Consider the following 23,743-nt stretch of genomic DNA (forward strand, 5'->3'; position numbering starts at 1 on the left):
TCGCTGTGCAAGGTCTCCTCTTTACAAATAAAAACGTGGGGGGTTTTCCTGAATATTAAAGAACTATACCTACCTATTGATTGATTTTAGTCACGTTTCTGTTCTCACATTACCAACTCATTTTTATTTAGTTGAACATTACATGTGTTTTCTGGTAATGTGCGTCATCTTGCAGTGATGTTTCACTTTTGACACCACATGTAACACTCTTTAGAAAAAAATGAAATTTAGAACCACAGCTCTGTTAGTGGCAAGAAAGAGTTTTTTTTCTTCATTGAAATAAATATTCACTGAATAAAATTCATACAATGTTAGATTTTGAAGTGTATGTTATTGCACACTCTCCCATGTACGTGTGTGTATGTACATGTACTTACAAAAAAATTAACAGCTTTCTTGATTATAATGATGTAGAATGAGTATAGAATGGCTGCAAAGTTAATATATGCTACCATTTTTTCACCACCAGTTCCTTTTTTTCATCACAAATTTACAAAATAGTCATGTTTTTTATAGTCTGCACTTTCCTTCAAAAAATTTAAACAAAAATAGCCAATTTTTTTAAGTAAAAACCACAAAATTACTCAAATTTTGTCTGTTAGTTTCAAAAGTAGGATTCATTACGAGAAACATTGAAGAATATAAATCAAAAACGCAAAAAAATTTGGGTGAAAAAGTGTGGTGGTGAAATGGTTAATATTATTACACTGGTAAATAGTTGTTATCTTAACAATGTGTCAAACCCCAAACCATGTCGTCGAACAAAATGAGAAAGGAAAAAAAAATATACTGTGGTAACATTATTCAGAGATTTTTATTAATAGTGTTCAAAATCTTTCAGCTGACTGTATTTCACTAATATAACTGTACCGTAATGTTAGGATTATTTGATTGGATGGAATGGAGTTGAAAATTGACCATTTATTTATTTCCTAGTCTAATCAACAATCGCCCACTCTAGCAGGAAATATATTCCCATGTGGGGACAAAATGATTTTGAGGAATTTTCTCCAGTTTTACAAATTGGTAGATTGATTCTAAGAAAACAGGCATTGATTGGTGTAATGTTATTCCCAAATAACCATGGCAACTGTGTTGATCTATTGATGACAGATGTCTCTGATATTTATTTATTGATCTGCAATGTTGTGGAAATTTTGATATTAGTAGTCCATCATAAGCTATGTTTTCTATGTTTTATTTTTTTTCCTCTGCTATTAGTGTTGTACCTGTACATGTATATAGCAGTGAATACACAATAGGGTAAAAAATAATCAGAGTCGACATGTTCTGTACATTACGTTACCCAAACTAATGCACACAGACAATGTGACAAAATCATCCAGCTACACGTCATGTCACTTCACGCCATGCAGTCAACCACTGCCCCTCTTAAAATGTTTCAAAATGATGCTCAACCCTAAAAATTCCTTTTATATATATAGTCTTCTTCTTTTCGCACAAAATGTCGTGAACGCATTTTGATCGAAAACTAGAAATAATATCACATTTTGTATATTTGTTCCAAAATTAAGATTGAATTCAGTGAAAACTCACAGAAAATTTGAACAAGGAAAAATAATGTGTTGCTCAAAGAGTTGATAACTAAACTTATTACACACCAACCCTTGTTTTTTGAGTGTGTATACGAGTTATTGTTGAGAATTTAGTATCTACATTCTATCACATGTATCAGGAAATTTCCACTTAATAAACTTACTTACTAATTCAAACTAGTGATGCTACATATGACATTCGTTTGCTATCCTAATACCCTAGCATCATATTCAAAAGGATGTAATTTAATTTGGATATGTTTTAAATGGAGTGATGTCCTGTGAGTTGTGCAACAATGCCTAGTTATTTGCCTGGAGCTTATGGTGTATGGCTCACACAATATCCCATTGTCTGCAAGTTCCCAACCTTCTTTTGTTAGCTTCCCATCAATTTAATAGATACATGCCCTAGCGACACCCATCGGCTATGGAGTTCTAACTAATTATTCGACAAATAAAATGCATCTCGGTTGAATCCATTATGTGACAGTAATTGCCTGCACACTTCGGGAGATGTGCACCTGAAAAAATGCATGTAAAACTATTCGTAAAAAGACCAGTGTCATTCTTGTCAGGGAATAAATACATTTATCATCATTGAAAGTGATGATGTTGCCATGACTACACATTAATTAGATGATGGGAATGTTGATAACAAGTGTAATTTGTTTTAAACGTTAATTACAACTGTTTTGATAAATAAGTATGCTGTGCTGTTCATGTTAGTTTCTCCGGTACTATTAACTTGTTTGTCCAATTTCCAGATGGTGGCAATATTTAACTAAAAACTGTGTGCAATTATTTTTTAAAATTGAACATCCACAGTCTGTTTTATGACAACATAAATTGTGATTACTTTTCTAATATTGACATTTTACAGGTAATATGGTCATCGATTTTATGTAGTTGATGAAAGGACTGCTACTTTTACAGCAGAATTAATTTTTATGCTGAAACCTAGAGACTTAATTTAGAAAAGAGCTCGGTTTTTACCACCGGTAAAAGCTCAAAATCCTTTTTTATGCCTTCCTTTGGCAAATGAAAATATTTTTTATTGTTCGTGTAATTTGTTGCTGCGGTACCTTCTCCATCTCATGTGTGAAAAAATATGCTTCATTAAAATGAATGGTTTGAAGAATGACGTCTTGTTAATAAAATGCTTTTGTCAGCTCTCCATTAGTTGTGAGTTATTGATGATATTGACCAGGGTTATTCCATTATGGTTGCGTGGTATTGGATCAATCCATTTCAAAGTAGGGGTGGCAGCTATTAGACGATAACTGATGTTACTTCTGCTGGTCAAAGCAATTATAAGCTTTAGTATATTGTTTATTATTAGCAGTGTTGACATAGTAGTGGTATTTTTATAACTGTATATGTTCAATTTTTGAAGCCATGGAGCTCAATACTGTTTTTTAATTGTGGTCTGTTTCTTGTATTGAGGAATGCCATCCTCATTGCTATCCCGTTTTCATCCTCAATGACAAGTAATGATACAAATTTCTGAAGTGATTGGAAAATTTCTGCTATTCAGTGTTTTTCAGTACATTCTCAGGGTTCTCATGCAATATTTAAAGGTACACATGTATATGTACATGATTGGCATAATTAATATCTTTGATATTTTCGTCTCGGATGGATTGCTCAATTTCACCAAACTGACCCCGAGATGCATGTACATGTATCAACAAATGAAATTGCTACAATTAATGAGAAAGCGGCCATTCCTCGCAGAGGTCTTGCGTTTATCAAAGCATTCTGTTTTTTTGATAAATTATGTACATGTATCTTTTTATTGCAGTCATGAATAATACAGTTGTAGCTATTTTTCACTAGTGTGTAAATGATAAACTATACAGTATGGAGTGCGCCCTCATTGTCAACTATTTCAATATCAAATAATTCACATAACTTTCACTTGTATGTACCAAATGATAAACCAATACACACTTAGTGTGGAGTGCGCCCTCAGTGTCCAGTATATTAACAATGAATAATTCACGTGGCTTTCGCTTGTACATGTATGTATCTAATGATAAACCAATACACACTTAATGTGGAGTGTGCCCTTTATATTTAATAAATATTTTTTTATTGTTTTTAATGTTGCTAAATATTCTTCATTAAAATGAAAGGTTTGAAGAATATCATGTTTATAAAACATTCTTTGATGGTTCTCCATTAGCAGTGAAGTTATTAATGATATTGATAAGGGTTGTTCGATTATGATTGATGGGTATGGAAGGTATTCATGTCAGGAAGGCAGCTATTAGGCAATAATGTGAGAACTTTATTTTAGCTGGAATTAATAGTCGCTGAGAAGACTTTTTGGGTGTTTTTTATGGAGTTTATTTTCACTGATTCCTGATGAGTAGAGTGCAAAACATGGGAAAAACGATATATTCGTTGGATTTTATTTTCACTACTCAAATTTTGAAAGATACAGTTGTGTGTTAAAAAATTGTATTAATATTTGATAATTATTTTCTGCTTTTCTTTTTTTTATAACAAACATCTTTGAGTATGGTACTGTAAATGCTTTAATTTCGCAATTTTTGCAAGTCATTAAAAAAATCACAGAATTTGTCTGGGATCCTATAACATAGTAAATGTTGTGAAATTTTCTTCCTGAATACTATCAAATCATGAGAATTCCAAGCAGCGAAAATTTGGCTGTTTACAGTATCAATTGTACACATGTATTCAAGTGCATATGATGAATATATATAATAATCCATTATATAACATGCTATATTATCAAATCAAAAAATACTAACCAATCATATGCTCCGAACATGTAAACAAACAGACAGACATCTTCTTTCCCGTCTTCTTTGCATCATACAGAACCACATCATATTGACAATCGGTGTAAAGACATTGTATACTAATGTCTTCCCGTTTTGCCTTTTATACCTATTTTTTTTTTCTTTCCCACAAAGGCAAATTGAGGCATATGGTGAGCCATTCGGTGTCCCATGACTACTTGCTATTGTATTTTATATTAACAATTCTGATATGTTTATTTCCACTGAGTTCACTGAGTGTAGACAGTCGGGTACAATATATGGCAGTTTGTTGGAGTGAATTTATGAATACCTCTGTGTAATTTGTAATTTATATCAGGCAGTTCTGCATGGCTTATCTTTGAATCGGATGTGCAATCCTTATCAAAACTCGAAGAATTATCATCATTGCAATACATGCATAACGCTGATCGTCCGTTGGCAATAAAAAATGCAATTATCGTAGTTACACCCTGAAATCCAATCAATAGAATATATTGTACCTGCATTGTGCTCTTTGTACACATCAAGGGTGTATTTATTTATCATAGTTTATAAGGTTGTGGTGTATCTATATTAGTGACTTGCTTTTTAAAATTTGTTTGTTCTATTCAGTAGCATAGTATAGCTGCCAACAATTTTGTTCCACACAAGACTATATTGTTAACTATTGTGATTTTAGCACGGTGTATCCACTTCTAGTATACAACTGTCGGTGTTTCCCTTTAGCCGATTGTCAGCTGTTTATTTTCAAAATATCCAAGGACACATCATTTTGATATGTACAACGACAAAAGTTTTACGCATGCTGTAAAACCATGCACGTTTGTTTCTGTTTCATCTTTACTGTGTTTGTCTATAGCCAATTTGCATATGATTTGCATAATTTAAATGTCTGTTTCAGTTTTGATGACTGTTTAATGACTGATATTGTTTTAAATATGGTTACTTGCAGTGTGACGGAGACCCACCAGCTGGCTGAAGCAAATGAGAAAAAGAATGCCAAACTACGTGAAGCGTTTGGAATCAGTGACGAATACAAAGATGGTAGTGCATTTGATTCATCCAAACGTGCTAAGGATGAACAGGAGCAGAAGAAACAGTACAGGTACAACACACTTTCATTGTCACGTGTGTGATTCCATACAAGTCATATGTGTGCCTCTGTACAAGTCGCACGTGTGGTTACATATAAGGGAAGTGACCATAATCAAACTGTTTGGTTTTCCGTGGGGCTCCGCAAACACCTGGGAAGTCAGGATAAGCTCCTTGGCCGCCTGAAGGTCACCACCAACATATCCAGGGTTAACCGGGGTAAACCGATGCTCATTGTTCATGATTATAATTCTATTGTTCACATGTTCTCACCTTTCAAAAGACGAAAAACGACTGACTTTTTACAAGTCCCTGAAAAAGAGTACCACTTTTATCAACCGGTGGTGTATTCGCTACATGTACATTCATTGCGATGTTGACTAGCGCGTCTTCATATTTTAATATATTCACGCAATTTGACCCATGTCTGACCTCTCGTCTAGGCAATTGATTGGTACTGGGCAATGGTCTGCTGAACTTGGAAATGCTGAATTTAAGTTTCATGATTGAAAAAATTAATAAAATTACAGTCTCATTGACCCAATAAAGGTCAAACATTTTATATTTCCTTTCCTAGTTGTCATTTGATATTTATAATTCACAACATGATACAATGATGTATTTTGTTAGAACTATCAACCGAGTACTGACATGGAACTATTTTCTCTGTAGTATAATCCGTGAACCAAGTGATTCTCCATCTCCACCACCAAAACGTAAGAAGAAGAAGTCTGGTAGAGGTCGTAGTCGGTAAGTTGACCTATTATCGTTCTTGTGTTTACCTGTTCCCCATCATATTTACCTTCAATTAGTGATATTGACCTGTGCATCAGCAAGGGGGCATTATACATGCAGGTCAGGTATATATGCCAATATAAAACAAAATGCCGATTTCACTAACACACCCTTGTTTTTTTTTGTTTTACTTTCACCTTTTTCTTGTCTTGCATCACCTCCATTGAGTATGCATGCCCTAATACTATTTGCTTTGACTGTCATTTTACAATCAGCAAAAAACGGAAAAACGGGATACGAAAGAGGTAAGGATCTGTAGCTCAATCTTTCAAGACCTCTTATAATTCGTTGGAATATGACGGAAAGTACCCCCTAGGCTGCTACTTACTGATCGTCCATCCCCCTTTCTTTTTTTTCCTCCATTAAAAGTATTTTGTGATAAAGCATCTGACTGATATACTGTACCTGTGTAAACTTCCAACAAGTGTTTTTAGTGCACCAGGGTCGCATGAAACAGCTTTTATTCACTAGGATACTACAACAGGTTATCTGACAGTGTTGCAGTTTTATCAGTCTTTTTAACCTTAAGAAATATTAATTCCTAGTGTAATTATTCAACTAAGTATTGTGATGACGTTCACAATTCTAAAAATAAAATTAACACTCATTTGCACTCAAGATTGTGAATTTGCAGCGCTGTTTTGAAAATAGTTGTATTGTATATTTGTTTCACTGGTGAACTCGACAAGCATGCCTTCTTGCACTCACATAGGATAGCCTGCATGGTAGAGGACACGTCTACGCAGTGTAACCGCCGATAACATGGTGTAGATAGCAAGCTATGATTTCAGGTTGATTTCCAGTGTGGCTAGTCTGATATACACATCTGACAAGTGCTTTGTGTATTTTTGAAATTTGTGAAAAAAATTTCCCTCACATTTAGTGAAATTAAAGCTTGCTGTCTCATTCATACATTTGTAACTTTTGCTTTCATTTAGAACTTACCATGCAACAGCCAATAACATATTCAAAATATTTTGCGAAATGTCATAGTATTGAATTAATCACAGTCCCTGATAGAGGGACTGTGAATTAATGCTATATTGGCTGGTGCATCTTGGGTTTGGAGCTTAAAATAAAAGGTTCAGTCACACATCACATACATTTGTACATTTCAGCTATCATTCAGGTACTTCCCAAGTTTTTAACTCTGTATTTCATTATCATGTTAAAATGTCTCCCAACTGAAGAAACAACAATAAAATTTACATCAGTTCTGCATTTAATTATTAATCTGGCTCTAGATTCTAGGTTGGATTAAATTTGCATTTATCATTCAAGCACTGGTTTGTCCCAGTTCATTCCGGTTTGGCTAAACTCCATATATTGAAATATACATACATTTACTTTTCAAATGCTGGTTTAAACCAGTTTATTCCGGTTTAGCTGTTATATCCATCAGAGCATTTTGCATATTTACACATGCTTTAACACAATTGCATTTCCAGTTTAAATTTGATTTCTCTAAATAATAATTTCAGTTTATAGTGCTGAGATACAGCTGTATCATGGTCCTTAGAAGAGAAAATTGCATTAAAAAAGTTGTTACAAACCAAATTCCTTGAACTTTTCACGAGCAACACTGAAAAAGACTTATTTGTCACAGTCCTGCTTTTCTTGATTGTTGGAACCGGATTTTTGTTCTGCTTTTCAAAATTGTATAATTCCATTTCCTGCCTCTTTCAAGACAAATTTCATGATCCCATATTTATTAAATCGTTATGAACCATGCTTCATCATGGCTGCAAAAACTGACTGGAATTCATAGACATATGAAAATTAAGTAAAATATTTGAAGCAAAATGTTGCCCCATTTCATGTATATTTATATATTGTTTTTGATAATTTTGACCCAAAATACATAATTTCCTATTGGCTACAAATCTTGTTTACAATTTTTGTCGAAAATTGACAATTATGTGGATTTATTATGTGAACAACTACAAAATGTGACTTTAAACTGTTACTACAAAACAGAACATTTCAACACTTATCCCTTTAGTGACTAGACTCAACAAATACCATGATATCGACTGTATCTCTCGAGTTGTTGTTTCTTCATGTTAGAGATTATTTCCATGAAAAGTTGCAATACATTTCTTTATGATTAACTGCTTGTACATGGCCAACTTTCAACCCCTCAGCCTCTGCCGGCAACATATCCAATACATTACCCAGGGTCACACAATGTATCCCCTTATTATTAAAAAAAAAATGTTCTAACTCCACAACCATTGTCTACTTACCCAATATATGTTATAACATTTTTTTTATTAATTCTGCGATTATTTTTTAACATACGTCCAATGCCTACCTAGGCCTTAGGTAAGGACTACCTTCCACTGTGGTGAAAACCATTTGGATATGAATTCTGGAGAAAAAAATAAAGTGGATATAATTATAATAATTCTAATGATCAGTTGTTCTGTTATTTTTAACTGTGTATGTATATGGTTCTTGTGTAGTTTATACTGGCTCTGTAAAAATGGCTTTATTTGTTCAACTTGTTATTTAAGAAAAAAAATGTACTGTTCTGTCATTATTTTTGTGAAACCTTCTATTAAATCGATTTTAAGGCCTTTTTTTTCATGATATCTGTAAGCCTGGTATGTTTTTTGCCACGAGTTCTACTCATTTCAAAACACCAAACTCAGTGTGTGCCATTTAATGAAATTTTATTGATTCAAGAGGACAAACTTCAAGTTAAATTTATTTTTTTAACAGTACAAATTGTTGTTATTATGGTGAATAGTCAATTTATTGAGTCAGAAAAGAAGCATGTTATACGGTATCATTTATTCTAGCCTTGTACATTTAAGTTGTTTTCTCTAACGTCATCATCTTTGTTATGTGGTCCTGTATCGTCTATAAAACCGACTCTGCTGAGGATCTATTAATGTTCTCTCGCAGATCCGCTAGTGAGTCGCCAGTCAGAAAAGAGAAGAAGAAAAAATCGCACAAACGCAAACGTGACCGGTAAGTTGAAATACGACTGCGGATTGGTAAAAGTAAGCACTAACCTCTGTAGTTTGTGTCCTCTGCTATATACTTGTGTACCAACCCTTCCGCCTGCTGATGGTGAGACTTTACTATCAATGTTCTGCTTTACATAAATACTGGTTTCCTTGTCGACAAGAAAACAAAACAATGAATTTTACGTATAAAATAGCACTGCATGTAGACTGTTGCTCAATTCTTTATTTAATTTCTTTCCCAATCATTACATACATGTAACAAACTATAACATACATCTCATGATTATCTTTTTGTTTATTTTTCTAAGTTATTTTTTTATGCAGCCGTACTTCAGCCGTATGTTTTCATAATTTTTTTTTTCCATGTTCCGCAACAATGTACTAATGTTGATTTCATGAAATCTGCTTGCACATGGAGCAACAGAAGTGTTTATTTTTTTTTCTTAAATATACATCAGGGAATTGAACCACAAAGCCAAAATAACTCCAAGATATCTCTTTTCGTTTCTCTTCATTGCTTAGTCTTTAAATTTTAGCAGGCATTAATTTCTCTTTCCAAGGTAATGCTCTAAGTGTTTGTGATTTACCAAATCCAGGTACCATATCATGTAATCTGTGTTAATTCATAGCATCATATCAAGAAAAGGACGGGAATGCATTTGAAAAAAAAAAAAAAAGAGAGAAAAAAATAACCCTGCCAGTAGCATGTTTTCCCTCTTTCACTACTACTCAACTTTGTCATCGTCTATCCTGTTGTTTATTTGACCACTCATATCCTGCTGTCCTGTTCAAATTTGACTGTTTAAGGTCGTGCAGTTGACCTCTCCTGTGACTAACACCATGAAACCCCTCCGTCCTCGCATTTTCATTCTATCCTTGCATGCTAGGTAGCATCTCGGCTCTCCTTATCCCCACTACCACACCCATATGCTTTTCTTGGTTTCACTTTATTATTATGATTATTATAAATTTTTTAGTTGTTCCATTTCTGTCTGTTGCATTGCTATGCTTTGTGCTGTTGATGCTGTTAAAGTCCTTTCGTAATTGTACACGTATGTGTAGCGACTTTTTATAAAAAACAAAATAATAAAATAGAAGAATTCTCGCATTACTGACAATGCAACTAGATCTTATGTTAACCTTACCATTTCCTGTTGTGTTTTCCCCACATACAGCTCATGTCATTAAAATTAAATTAGGTGCTTTGGTGCTCTCTTCATTTTATTTTTTTGTTCAGATCAGTACATGCATTTGGCTACATATGCAGTGGGGCGCATTGTATGTACTCCATTGTTCACCTTGTATTAAAATATGTGTGCCTCTCGTTTTGGGTGTTCTCATCTTTTACTTATCAAACCTGGTGGTATATGGTTACTTCTGTTATGTCTACAAGCTAAAACTATGATTTGAGACATTTTCAGTTATATATCATTTTACAAGCATGGTATATAATGTACATATCATTTCGTTGATTCTCATGATAGATCGTCGGAGTCTTCTCGAAAAAGAAAAAAACATCGGTGAGTAGCTTGCATCTACCGTATTCCTTCCTTGTTGCTTGTCTTTGAATAGTTTCAAACATTCAACTGTATATGCAGTTTAAAAAAAGAGAAAATAATAATATATATCTGTATATGGAAGTACACAAACATTGTTTAAGATAAGCTGATATAACCGTATGATGTAATAAAGGGCATGCCTGTATCAAAGCTATAATTATATGTACATGTTACTTTATTGCTTTGTGCATGCACTACCCATTAAAATGCCACATGGTAGCTAATGATACAGTTGTATTTAATACGCTATCATCATCTTTCAAATAGTACATCATCTTATTGTGAAAAAACGAGTGCATACTGACACTTATCAATACTGTGTGTTCTTAGATCATCCAGTCCATCCAGACGCCGGCATAAGGAAAAACGCAAGCATCGCAAAAGGTGAGATTTCTTGAAATAAACTGTACATTAAAAAATTATGTAATGACAATTTTGAAGTTTCAAAACAATTTTAATTGTGATAATAGACTGTCACGTTTTAAAGACAGATTTATTTGTCTGAGCATTTAATTCAGTATTTCCATATAGTTCTCAAAAGGTAAGTCTAGTTTCGGATTTATTAACAGTACTGTTGATAAACTTAACGTTTAGCTTAAAGCCGGGAGTCGTCACCTGCGCATGCGTCAGATGGCCATAGCATGTCATTGTTTACAAATAAGCATCTACCCATGAGCCTTTGCATTTTTAGCGTGTGTTGTTATCGTCGAATGGGGCTGACTTCCCACGTGTACACTGATGACAACCCGTTCGCTTTAAATTTCAGGTTTTTTTAAAAGCTAACTTAGCTTGTTTTCAAAACCACCAAAGTAATCTGTCGAAATATGTCATATCAATAGCTTAAATTATGTAAATACAATGTACTACAAATAAATTGATGACAATGATATTAGCTTTAAAAATTAAGTATTTCTGAAAAGGCAAAGTCAGCTGAAAGGTAATTGTTACGCTGCATTCGTATTGTACTACAGTTCTAGTTTTATTCAGTATTTACTTTGAATTCTCTTGCTTCACACAATTTTGACTTTTAACTGAAGTTTGTAAAAATTTCAATTTTTTTTTCTAGGTCTCCCAGCTATTCTCCTGCCAGAAAACACAGGCATCATAGAAAGAATGAATCATCGGGATCTGGAAGTGGAACAGATAGTAGCTACGACTCAAACAGTGATGTCTCCAGTGGGTAAGTCTTGAGTTGTCCTCTTACTGACTCCTACAATGATATTTATGGTTTTCGGATCAGGAATTTAGGTTCTATCTATAATCTTCACGAAATTTTGTATGAAAAATAACACAAAATATCCTCCCAGAGTTGCAACCATTAAAGAAGGAATAATGGCCAATGGCAATGGCCTTCCTTATGAATATGCAGCATTCTTGTCCAGGATACCCCTTTTTATTGCAAGATTTCAATTTATGTTACATGTAATTTAGTGGTTTACATGCAAAATGATATGATAATGGGTGTTACAAATATACTGAAGTAAAATACCCCAACAGTATTCCCCTTCCTGTTGCTTTCAAGTAATATGTTCATACATTCACAGGTCATCTTCTCGACATAGAAAGTCGAGGGGGTCGTCAAAAAAGAAAAGCAGACGAGATAGTCGGTCATCTTCTTCTGATAGATCCCACAGTCCTGTTAGAAGGCACAAGTCTAAATCATCAAAAGGTAAAGGACGCAGATCATGCTCTGAATCTGACAGGTCACACTCGAGAAGCCGATCACCAGAAGTCAGACGATCACGTAATGGATCACCAAAAAGGTTAGTGAGAAACTGAGAGAATAAATAAAATGATTTACATGTACCTATTCAATAAACAAATGATCTCGCTACATTATAAAACTATTTTGTTTTTAGGCACCATAAGAGTAGCAGTCCGGAGAAAAAGTCCAGATCGTCGACTAGGAAATCAAGAGTGTCCTCCTCACCAAGACGACGACGCTACAGCCGATCGTCATCTCCTGACAGAAGTCGCTCACCGAGAAGGAGGTACAGTATTTCTATAGAATTGCTTAATTTACGCAAAATAGGTAGGAGTCTGTAGAGTTAGGCGTACTATGTAAGAATGCACAAAGTTAGGCAAGTAAAATAATGCGCAGAGTTAGAAAGGCAGGAATGTGAGAGCTAAGCATACTAAGTGCAACATAGTTAGGTACACAAGTAAGGTTGTGGAAAGTTAGTAGAGTATTTAGGAGTACTCACAGTTGGACATAATAAATAGAAATATGCAGTGTTAAGCAAGCCAAGAAAATGCGCAAATTGGAAAACTAAGTAGAGGCATGCACTAAGACTTGTTTGGTTGGTATGCTGCAAAGTTGTGACTTTTAGTGAGGATTCTGTAGTATTAAGCTTAGGTTGTGAATACAGCAGAGTTGAGTGTCATTCAGCATGAAATAATCTACTTCTTATACATAGGTCACACAGTCCAAAACGACGATCACGATCCCGCAGTTATTCACGTAGACGTTCTAGATCACGAAGTCACTCCTCAAAGAGACGCCATTCATCAAGTTATTCACCACATCGCCGTTCACGCTCCCAAAATAGTGGATATCGACGAAGTCCCAGTTACTCAAATTACAGCCCATCTAGGGTGCACGAAAAGACAAGAAAGAGCTCCACTTCACCAAAAGATGAGAAAAGTTGGTCACCACCAAGGAAAAGGCGAGATTCACCAAGTCATCTGGAACCCAGGCGAATAACAAGGTAATTTTTGACAAGTTGTGAGCGAGAACCCTCACTGTTGTCTTTTTTTTGATATTTCATTTAAATTTTTTTCTGTGAACACATGACATTTTATCTCATACATTGTATATAGTCAGTAAACTTAATAATTGATTCATTTTCGTGAACATGCTGCCTGGAATACTGAAAAGGAATCTTTGTTTTATTATTATGTCTGTTGACCAATATTATATATATTACATTTTCTTTTTCAGGTGTACAGTTTGCTCACCCCTCTGATTGTCTCTAAATTAACAGTATTTCCTCTGTTTGAAGTGCAATAGCCAAGTTTTTTTCTCTGAATACAACCTTCAGTGTGAGACAAACGCACTTAAATCTTCTGAAAATGGAAAAATATCATGCATTCAAACACAGGGAATACAGTTCTTGCGATATTACAGGAAAAATGAGCAAAATCATCAAAATGTTCAAAATTAAGGTGCAAATTAAATTTATCGGTATACTTGTAAGAGGGGCTGAGACAAATCAGTTATACATGTATAGTAGTAGATGTTATTTATTGGTATTATTAGTATCATGTATTTATTGATCTATTTTGTTGTACTATCTGTGTTTCTTGTCCGTTTGTTGTTTATTCTCCAATCTTACTTCCATTCTCATGGTCAAGTTCACAAGACAGAAGACATGATTATTACCGCCACCGCTCCAGATCGCCATATCATCACAGAAGCAGCAGACACCGTTCCCGCAGTCCCAGTCACCATCAACGGTAGAACAGTCTAATGGATAAGTGTGTATACTGATGCAATACTTAACTAATTGCAGGAATCAATTCACCTGTCATCATTGTACTGTCGCTGCCTTGCCTAGTCAATTAATTCTAATACTGATAATTATCACTAATTCTTTTCCATTGTTACTATAGCATATACTGTCACTGTCAAAGACTAAGCAAAACTACTACTAACATATCTCTGTAACATAGTAGAATGCGCACCAATGACTGCAAGCAATTCTACTGCTTTTCAACTGTGTGGAAAGATTCTCATTGTTTATGTGTCAAATCATCTTTGAATGTCAGTCTGCGTCTCAGATGATTTCATTCATGAAATTGTACATGGGTACTCAAAATTAACCAAAATCTATGCAAATTCCTTAGCACCGCTGTTGAAGAGTTTGTTGTATTTGTAGCCGTGCCCACTTCATTTCAAAGTCATTTGTTGTAGATGAAACTTGTAATAACAAAATGATACTTTAATATTTTTACTTACTCTCTATATATGTATACATTTGAAACTAACAATTTTATTAGCTCCGCTGTCGACTTTGTCGAGCGGAGCTTATCATATGAGTGATTGTTCGGTGTCGTCCGTCGTCGTCGTCCGTGTCAATGTTTTACTTTTTCGACTTCTTCTTGAAAACTACAAGCCTGAATGCTTTGATACTTGGTGTATATGTACCTTGGGTAGAACTCTCTTAGGTTTGTTCATTTCATGTTGATATCATCAATTCTCTAATTTTGGTGAATATTTTTGTCATTTTTGGTAAAAAGTTATATTTTCGACTTCTTGTTAAAAACCGCAAGTGCAATTGCTTTGATATTACATATATAGGTACTACATGTGGACCTCTCTCAGATTTGTTCATTTTGTAATGATATCTTTAATTCTCTAATTTTGGTGAATATTTTTGTCATTTTTGGTAAAAAGTGATATTTTCGACTTCTTGTTAAAAACCGCAAGTCCAATCGCTTTGATACTACATATATAGGTACTACATGTGGACCTCTCTCAGATTTGTTCATTTCGTTATGATATCTTCAATTCTCTAATTTTGGTGAATATTTTTGTCATTTTTGGTAAAAAGTGATATTTTCGACTTCTTGTTAAAAACCGCAAGTGCAATTGCTTTGATATTACATATATAGGTACTACATGTGGACCTCTCTCAGATTTGTTCATTTTGTAATGATATCTTTAATTCTCTAATTTTGGTGAATATTTTTGTCATTTTTGGTAAAAAGTGATATTTTCGACTTCTTGTTAAAAACCGCAAGTCCAATTGCTTTGATATTACATATATAGGTACTACATGTGGACCTCTCTCAGATTTGTTCATTTTGTAATGATATCTTTAATTCTCTAATTTTGGTGAATATTTTTGTCATTTTTGGTAAAAAGTGATATTTTTGACTTCTTGTTAAAAACCGCAAGTGCAATTGCTTTGATATTACATATATAGGTACTACATGTGGACCTCTCTCAGATTTGTTGATTTTGTAATGATATCTTCAATTCTCTAATTTTGGTGAATATTTTTGTCATTTTTGGTAAAAAGTGATATTTTCGACTTCTTGTTAAAAACCGCAAGTCCGATTGCTTTGATACTATTCATATTGTTCATTTTCTAATGATGTCTTCAGTTCTTTAATTGAAATGTGCATTGCTAACAGCGGAGCTATCTCAGCCGATAGGCTGCTTGTTGATTATCAATTGATTTTTTCATTTCTAAATTTTGAATTGTCAATAAGTAACAATCCCAGACTGTGCCTCCATGTGATGATGCCACAGTCAGGGAATAGTTACAAATGTTTGGGTGTCCTTTTTGACATTCATTCATTCTTTCTTGTTCTTGTTACCGGTAATAATTAATATTAATCTTAATCTGTGTTTTTAACATCACTGTTTAAATAATTAACAGCTCTGAAGTATGAGTTCTGACCAGCTGATTTTGAACATTTTGTGAAAGTTGTCCACATGCTTTGACCTTTACCGTTTGTCCCATGACCCATCAAAGGGCAAAGGTTATCAGTTGATCATGGGACATTTTGGTTATAAATCCCAACAGCTTCTAACTCATGCATGGCTTGCAATGCTCCTTCATTCCATTCACCAACAATAACTTTTCATCCTTGCGTGTTGCATGTTTCTTAACAACCCAACATAACTACCTGCTTGCATGTGAACCAATCATCATATCGCATGAGATTATCATACCTGTGTATGCATGATATTTGAATATTATGCATGATTTTTCAATCCCAGATTATTGTTTTTGTTTTTTGATCATTGCGAATTGAGGGGGGGGCTTTTATGATTGATAAGGTTTTCAATAACTGGTGTGGGTGACTAGCATGCATTGTGATCCATGTGGTTGTGTGTGGTGTTTTGGCCTCTCGTAAAGAAGCAATAGGGATGAACAAATTAAAAACAAATTATTACTAATGGAATCAATGTGAGCTCAATAATTAGGACCGTCGATTACCTTCTGTTTTTGCAATTATTTTTTCTAACTACTGTTTTCTTTTCCTGATTTAGCGCCAGAAAACGCCCAGTGCCATATCATCGTCCTACACCTCCAAGTTCCAGCGATGATGACTCGGATGCCTCTGATTACAGCCACTCATACAGTCGATCAAGGTCATGGTCGAGGTCACGTAGTTACAGCCGAAGTGACAGCTTCAGCAGTTGTGGTCGACGGTGAACCAGCTAATTACATGTCAACACTATTTGTTTACAACATGACTATTTAACAATATTTATTTTATTTATTTGGAGGTGTGTATATAGTTATCATCGGCACGTTGTGTGGCCTGGGTGCAATATTTGAATTTTTTATTTTAAACCTAAAGAAATTGTTTTGTCTGGAAAGTAAATTTTACTCTGCATAAATCTTTGTCCATTACTGCCATTCTTTTCAATAAAATTAATGTTGAGTATGAATTTGGTGAATTTTGTTGAATTTGCATTCTTCAAAGGTGCTTCTCCGAAAAATCTTTGCTGCCGGTCAATGTCTAGTTGAATGTCATAGACATAGGTGAATATCAGCTTGAAAGTCTTTGTGGCAGGTCAATATCAGTGCAGCAGGTCAACAATATCAGGTTGAATGTTATGACAGGATTTAAATTTGAAGGAAATAAGACTAAGTTTTATTTCAAAGCAATAGCTAATATGCAATTTTTTATTGAAATTGTTGGCTTGTGTGTGCAAAGCAGAATTCTGAGTCTTTGAATGTACCTGGCCGTCTGTCTGTCTGTCTGTGTGTTTGTTCTATCAATATCTCAAGAACTGCTCAAATCCCATTGAAATTTAGTATGTGGGCGCTGTGGGATATTCTTATTATCTGTTTGCATATTTATTACTTAATTTGCATAATTATCAGTGTATTATATAGTAAGTATATCATAAAATGAAATATAACAGAAATTAACAAACCTGATATAGTGTAAATTAATATTTTAATTTGCATAATAATTAGGTACTTAGTTTGTATCTCAAATCCAGTTTTATTTGTGTACATGTACTCATCAAAAGTATACAAGAGTGAGCTTTGATATTCTGCATATTTTAATTTTCTCAATGTTCTTAACATTTTGATTATATTTGACCATTCATTATGAGAATTAATACTTATTTGAGAGATATGAACTATGCAATATTAAAATTAATATTATTTGAAGCTTACTTGCGTATATCTTTTGAATTGCCTTTGAATTTACCCAATTCTGTTTGAACTTGGTCAAACTTGATAAAACATTCATTTAATAATCTGTTTTGAGTTGATTTTCATCAAACATGACTGCATTTGGTCAAAATAGCACTTGACCCATTCCTGAAAGACACATTAGGGGTGTTTCAATATATTTACAAGATTAATTGGAATATTTAATTAACTGTTTTGGAATATTTTTATTATGTCTGTTATTTTTTCCAACACCTCAAGCACATGGGAGCTTGTTAGTATGTGAGTTAGTGATTCTCCTCACCTAACATTAGTTTTCTGGAAGTGGAATGGCGGGATAATCAGAGAAAATAACGGTGGATATTACTATTACTACTACTGGTGTCAGAATTTAATTCTCTGCACAAGTTTGTTTTTAAAGTTGTACATGTTTGTGCAAATTTGGGGGTTGAATACGTATACTTGCCTGTATAAAGAAACAGGTTTTCACTGCACCATTGTATTGTGTTTGTCTCTATGCCGACAAGGGATAATGTATTGATGAAACCTCATTCTTGTGGTAATGAAAAAATTATTTAATACTTTTTTAGTTTCATGTTTATTCGTGCATTTCTTTGTTCGTGTAATGGTGACAAGCTTATGCTGCTGCCGAAAAAAACATACAATTTTATCTTTTACTGTTTGATGTAGAAACCATCAGTCAAAATGGCGACAGTGGACTTTTGACATCCACTCAGTTAACATGGATGTCTGCTGATATTGATTTTTTATAACGAAGAATACATTCCCCTTTATGGCTTAACCATGCTATTTCGGTGGATTTGCAGAAGTGGTGGTGGTGGTGGGGCGAGTCATTTGGGCAAAGAGATGCAAAGGTGACTGCGGCCCCACAGATACATGTAGTTGTTTTTTCTATGCAATCAGTTGGGATGTTTATCATATCTAAACATTACACGCAATTATACACACTATCGTTCAATGGTTTTAGTGTACGTCTTAGAATATTTCTGAAACTTGTTTCTGTTTATCATCAATTGTATAACTTGTGACCATCACATTTTCTGTTAGATGGCGCTAGATTCAGATGTCAACCAAATGCAAGGTTTTGTTTTATGATGGTCGTCATCGTGCGAGAAAAGATGTCTTATCACGTGTATCAATTTTAGTGGGTTTATATTAATGCAGTTGCCACCCTGGAGTTCTGTAGATCACTTTATCTTTCGCACGAGAAATTAAAAATAATATTCATGTATTTATGATTTGCTATGTAAATCATAACAGATGTTTGAAATCTTGTATATACATGACATAACTGATGTCCACTTTTATGCCAACAAAATATCACAAAGGGCTTTTTTTTCAAATCTTATTCATGTAATTATACTGCTACACTTTTCTTCTTGTATAATCCACATCGCTTTTATTGAACCACAGTTTTACCTTACACCTGTTACTTCTTTGTATTGTACCGTACAATCTGTGTTAGAAGCCGCATCCCCAATAGAAGTCGCACCCATTCTTCTTGAATAATTACTCATATGTGTAGATGCTCTAATAGAAGCTGCATCCCTTTGTTGCATTGTACCATTTTATTAGAAGCCACAGTTTCTAATACAGATTTTACAGTAATCTTTCATTTCAACCAATCTTGCATCAGTTTTGAACTTTGTTTATTTGGGATATTATTTAATACACAAGTAGCTATAATGATGCGCAAGTTTTAGTGAATTAATACTGTACACATGCAATCATTTCCGTACAATTAGTGTATGCTTTGTGGACCTGATCAGCAGTATTTCATTGCATTTGTAACACCACTATATGTTTTGCATATAATCAATCCATCCATTAATTAATTGAGTGTATATTTTCTCCCTCAAACATTCAGGCCTAATTCTGATAGTTCAAGAGAAATAAATGCAACATGTTGCTTTCATATGGAGTCAAGTACGCATGTGGAATCTCATTGCCACAGTTGAGATTCTTATTTGAAAGGAAAGCATTGCTGTCATCAGATCTGAATATAGTGTCACACATTAGTCTGTTATTATGGTCAGTGTCTGTTTTAAATTTTTAAAGATTAAAAAAGCAACATCATCAAATGGCAAAATGTGTACTTTGTATCAAAACAAAATGAATACTAGATCAGTCGAAGGCTTGCTAGTGTATACAAGGACTGAAGTTCAATTTGTCATAAATTTTTTTAAGTTTTAAGTTCCAATTGTACATTTTGTGTATATTGTTTATATGCTTGGTGTCCTATAGATTTCATTTGGAGGAATATTAAGACAGATTTCTCTCTTGTATTGTAGTCTATAGATAGTAAATAAACATAATGATTCATAATGTGTTCACGTATTCAATTTTGTTAAAGTATTTAATCAATGTAAATTGCCACTGTATATGAATATGGTAGGAAGGAAGAACACTTTGGTTTCACTGTCACCAAGGGTCATTCTCATTAGATACCACAGGCAGGTCTCTGTAATGACTGGTGGAATGCCACTGACTTAATCGGCCATTGTCTGCTTTTCACTGACAATTTATAAAACATTTGTGTAGTCATTAGCAGTGAACTTTTGCCTCGATGAAAGGTCAATGATGCTAGTTTGGTTGGAATTAAAGGTAAGCTTCTGCTTGTAGGGCTCATACCACTAATTGAATTTCCATAGACGACAATGTTAACATATGACGAGATTGCTATATGAAAATGATGAAGAAAGTTGAAAACAAGGCTCAAAAATGGGAAATCAACATGCCAGTAATCAACCATATGAAAAACTAACATGTTGGCCAGCTCAAACTCTTGCAAATCTCAGGTAAACAAGACACACCTACTGTATTTGGATTGCACCTAGAGAAATCACTGGAAAAACACCAAGATTAGAACATCCAAATACACACAGAATAAACCCACAGGTACACAGCCGCTAAGTAGTAAACAAAAGACTACATGTTGGTCTTGCCTTTGACCCAGGTGATTACGCCCTCAAACAGGGAGCACCTGAGAAAAAAATATTTAAAAAATGTCATTGGTTCTTGCAAGGCATTTAAATTAGTGGCATGAGACCTGTAGCAATGATCATGTGCGTGTCAGAATGCAAATGCCAGTGACTTTGAGTCAATGGAAAGATACTCATCCCTAGTAGTCAGACTAATCAACACTTCTCCAGAAATCAAATAATCTAATCTGACAAGATTTCTACATCGTCCCAAGAAAAGTAGGAGACTTCAGGGAAAAAAATTGTCCTATGTTTAAGAATAATAAATAGTTGAAGTGATTTAGTGGTCTTTTGACACTTCCCCACCCTCACCCTCAATTTGAAGATTTTCAGCCATTTTAGCAAAATTTTAGTCATTGATATTTTGCCCTTAGAATTGATCTTCATATTCACTGTCATCATAATACAGAGTGGAGTTGTTCGTATAGGTGATTCATTTAGGTGATCCATCATCTGCATCTACTTTTTTGGTTTCTGCATGAAAAGTACAATCCTGCTTGCTTTGATACTTGGTGTACATGTACTTTGGGTAGACCTCACTTGGATTTATTCATTTCAGGATATCTTTAAATCTCTAATTTTGGTGAATATTTTTGCTAAAAAGTGATATTAAAAATTGCTTTGTCCAATTGCTTTGATATTATACATGTAGGTATTCCAGGTAGACCTCTCAGATTTATTAACTATTTCATGATATTTTTAATTCTCTTATTTTATTTTTTAAATATAAAAATTTATATTTTTGACTTTTTGTTGAAAAGCACAAGTCTGATTGCTTAGATGTTGCACATAAAGGTACTACATGTGGACCTCCCAGATTTGTTCATTTTGTGATGGCTTCAATTCCGTAATTAAAATGTGCGTTGCTAACAGTGGAGATATCTTAACCAAGAGGCTGCTTGTTGTCATTGTTGGTAACAAAAATGCTATTTTACTCCTGTTATTCTTCTTGAAAACTACCAGCTCAATTGCTTTGAATACTCGGTATGTAGGTACCTGGAGTGGACCTCTGTCAGTTTATTTTGTGACAGTATCTTCATTTTATTTATTTTGGGCAAATATTTTTGGTAAAAAAATGCTATTTACATCTTCTTGAAAACTACCAGCTCACTATCTTTGATACTTGGGTGTGCACTGCTTGACTTGGCTACCAATGTTCTTGTAGGACAGCAGAGACATTTCGGTCGCCAGGTCACTTTGTTTTGGATTACGTTTCACAATCACAACAACCCAGGAGTGGACCTATTAAGACCTAGTCGGGTTAGGCCAAGCAGCAGCAGAAATATATGATAATAAAATTAAGTTGGATGCATTTTAATCTTGCATTCTATATGCTACAGTCGCCATACTTGATAAAAATTTGATTATACATGTACTGGATTTTCAATTTAACATCTATGTTTCTAATACAAGTGGCTGGCCAACTCACAATGATGAAGTTTTAAAAGGTTTGAATATCAAGATTGGCACTAATTTGAGCTGTTTGAATTTGTCTAATTCGTAAATTAAAGTGTTTGCAATCGCACACAATGGTGGCGCTCCGCTGCCATACAGGATGACCTCCCTTAGATGATTAACTCCAACATCGCCCTCTTCATGTTTAGGCAAGTTTAAATTGTCTTTGTTTTTGTGTAATTAATAATAGAAGATGTATGCAGTCATGTTTCTAACGTCAAGGTGTTTTTGATACATTTGTATTATCAAGGATTTATAAGATGAGGCCTATATTTTGTAAACCCATGGTGATATTTGTTCTCTTTAATAACAGTATTCATAAACTGTCATAAAATATACATGTACAATTTTAATTAGGTGTGATTTTTCCAGACAAACTTGCATTTTATGAAAATTCAAATAGGTTACCTAAAGGACGGTGGTCGCCAGCCAAGGAACATTTATTCGGCCGAAGCCTCAACATTAACCCTTGGCAGATTTCATCACGATTTACTGCATGTCGCACGCCCTCAAACAAACTATTATAAGATTCACTTTGGCTCATTTCCATCACCCAATCAGAACTCACGAAAGAAACTACACATCACTTGGTAAAATTAAAATGGCGTATTCAAATAAACGTGTTGCTAGCCTTTTCTCTAAACGAGCTTATTACTGATAATCAAAAGAAAGCGCTTAGTGCTGTATCTGAGAAAAATTACGCGTCGAGGGACTGTGTTGCAACGAAGACCGAATCAGGCAAGTCGATCATCAGTTTCGACAGTTTTGTCAGTTTACTAAAACACAATTTGCACAAATATTTAGACATCCCATCTTCCTCACTCACTTGACAATTTTCAACGTTGGAATAAGAAATTTTGGAAACGTGTCAATGAATATAGACCGTCTGTTCTTGACGGGCGAATCATCGCAAAACCCATTCTCCTTCCCAGAGTTCCTTGCGGTTAGATCACCGGAAGTATCTCTGCCAGCTTCTGGTGGAAATTGGGGCGGGGGAGTTGCATGACACGATTGGTTGAAATAATAGTCTCATTTGCATAAATTAATATTCATGAGAAATAAAAAACTCATCTTTTCAGTAAAATTGTGCCAAAATGCTTTCCGATAGCATACATGTTAGTTCTAAGTTGACTGATACCATCGTTACGAGCTGAAAAAATAATGGGGAAAATGATGTAAAAGTATTTTTTGAGACACGTTTTCGATCAGACTCCAGCTAACTGTTGAAAGTAAGCACAGGTTTTCTCTTTACCATGATCATAGCAAGTTACGAAATTCATGGAGAATGCAGAGGCACGTTTATATTTCACTCTAGTACTATTGCTCAATATTGCTCAAAATGTTTTCGTTGACTTTTATTAGTGACAAGTTA

General features: G+C 34.3%; 1 protein-coding gene across 5 annotated transcripts in view; it reads left to right on the plus strand.

Annotated features, from left to right (window-relative positions):
- LOC100372992 (uncharacterized) overlaps positions 1-20,260 on the plus strand; it is a 64,728-nt gene extending 44,468 nt beyond the window's left edge. The window contains exons 4-15 of one of the 5 annotated variants that reach the window (XM_085491038.1): positions 5,298-5,450; positions 6,110-6,187; positions 6,448-6,477; positions 9,143-9,208; positions 9,516-9,544; positions 10,692-10,727; positions 11,097-11,150; positions 11,833-11,946; positions 12,311-12,529; positions 12,626-12,757; positions 13,184-13,474; positions 16,771-20,260. In XM_085491038.1, coding sequence (XP_085347164.1) covers positions 5,298-5,450; positions 6,110-6,187; positions 6,448-6,477; positions 9,143-9,208; positions 9,516-9,544; positions 10,692-10,727; positions 11,097-11,150; positions 11,833-11,946; positions 12,311-12,529; positions 12,626-12,757; positions 13,184-13,470 — 1,198 coding nt within the window. In that variant the 3' untranslated portion in view covers positions 13,471-13,474; positions 16,771-20,260. Of the gene's footprint in view, positions 1-5,297; positions 5,451-6,109; positions 6,188-6,447; positions 6,478-9,142; positions 9,209-9,515; positions 9,545-10,691; positions 10,728-11,096; positions 11,151-11,832; positions 11,947-12,310; positions 12,530-12,625; positions 12,758-13,183; positions 13,475-14,120; positions 14,244-16,770 lie in introns of all 5 variants that reach the window. The other 4 variants (XM_006822289.2, XM_085491036.1, XM_006822288.3 and 1 more) reach the window with 4 other exon arrangements.
- Positions 20,261-23,743: the final 3,483 nt, after the last annotated feature.

Source organism: Saccoglossus kowalevskii, chromosome 16 (assembly GCF_978046115.1).
Source record: "Saccoglossus kowalevskii chromosome 16, keSacKowa6.1, whole genome shotgun sequence".
Classification (NCBI taxonomy): Eukaryota; Metazoa; Hemichordata; class Enteropneusta; family Harrimaniidae; genus Saccoglossus; species Saccoglossus kowalevskii.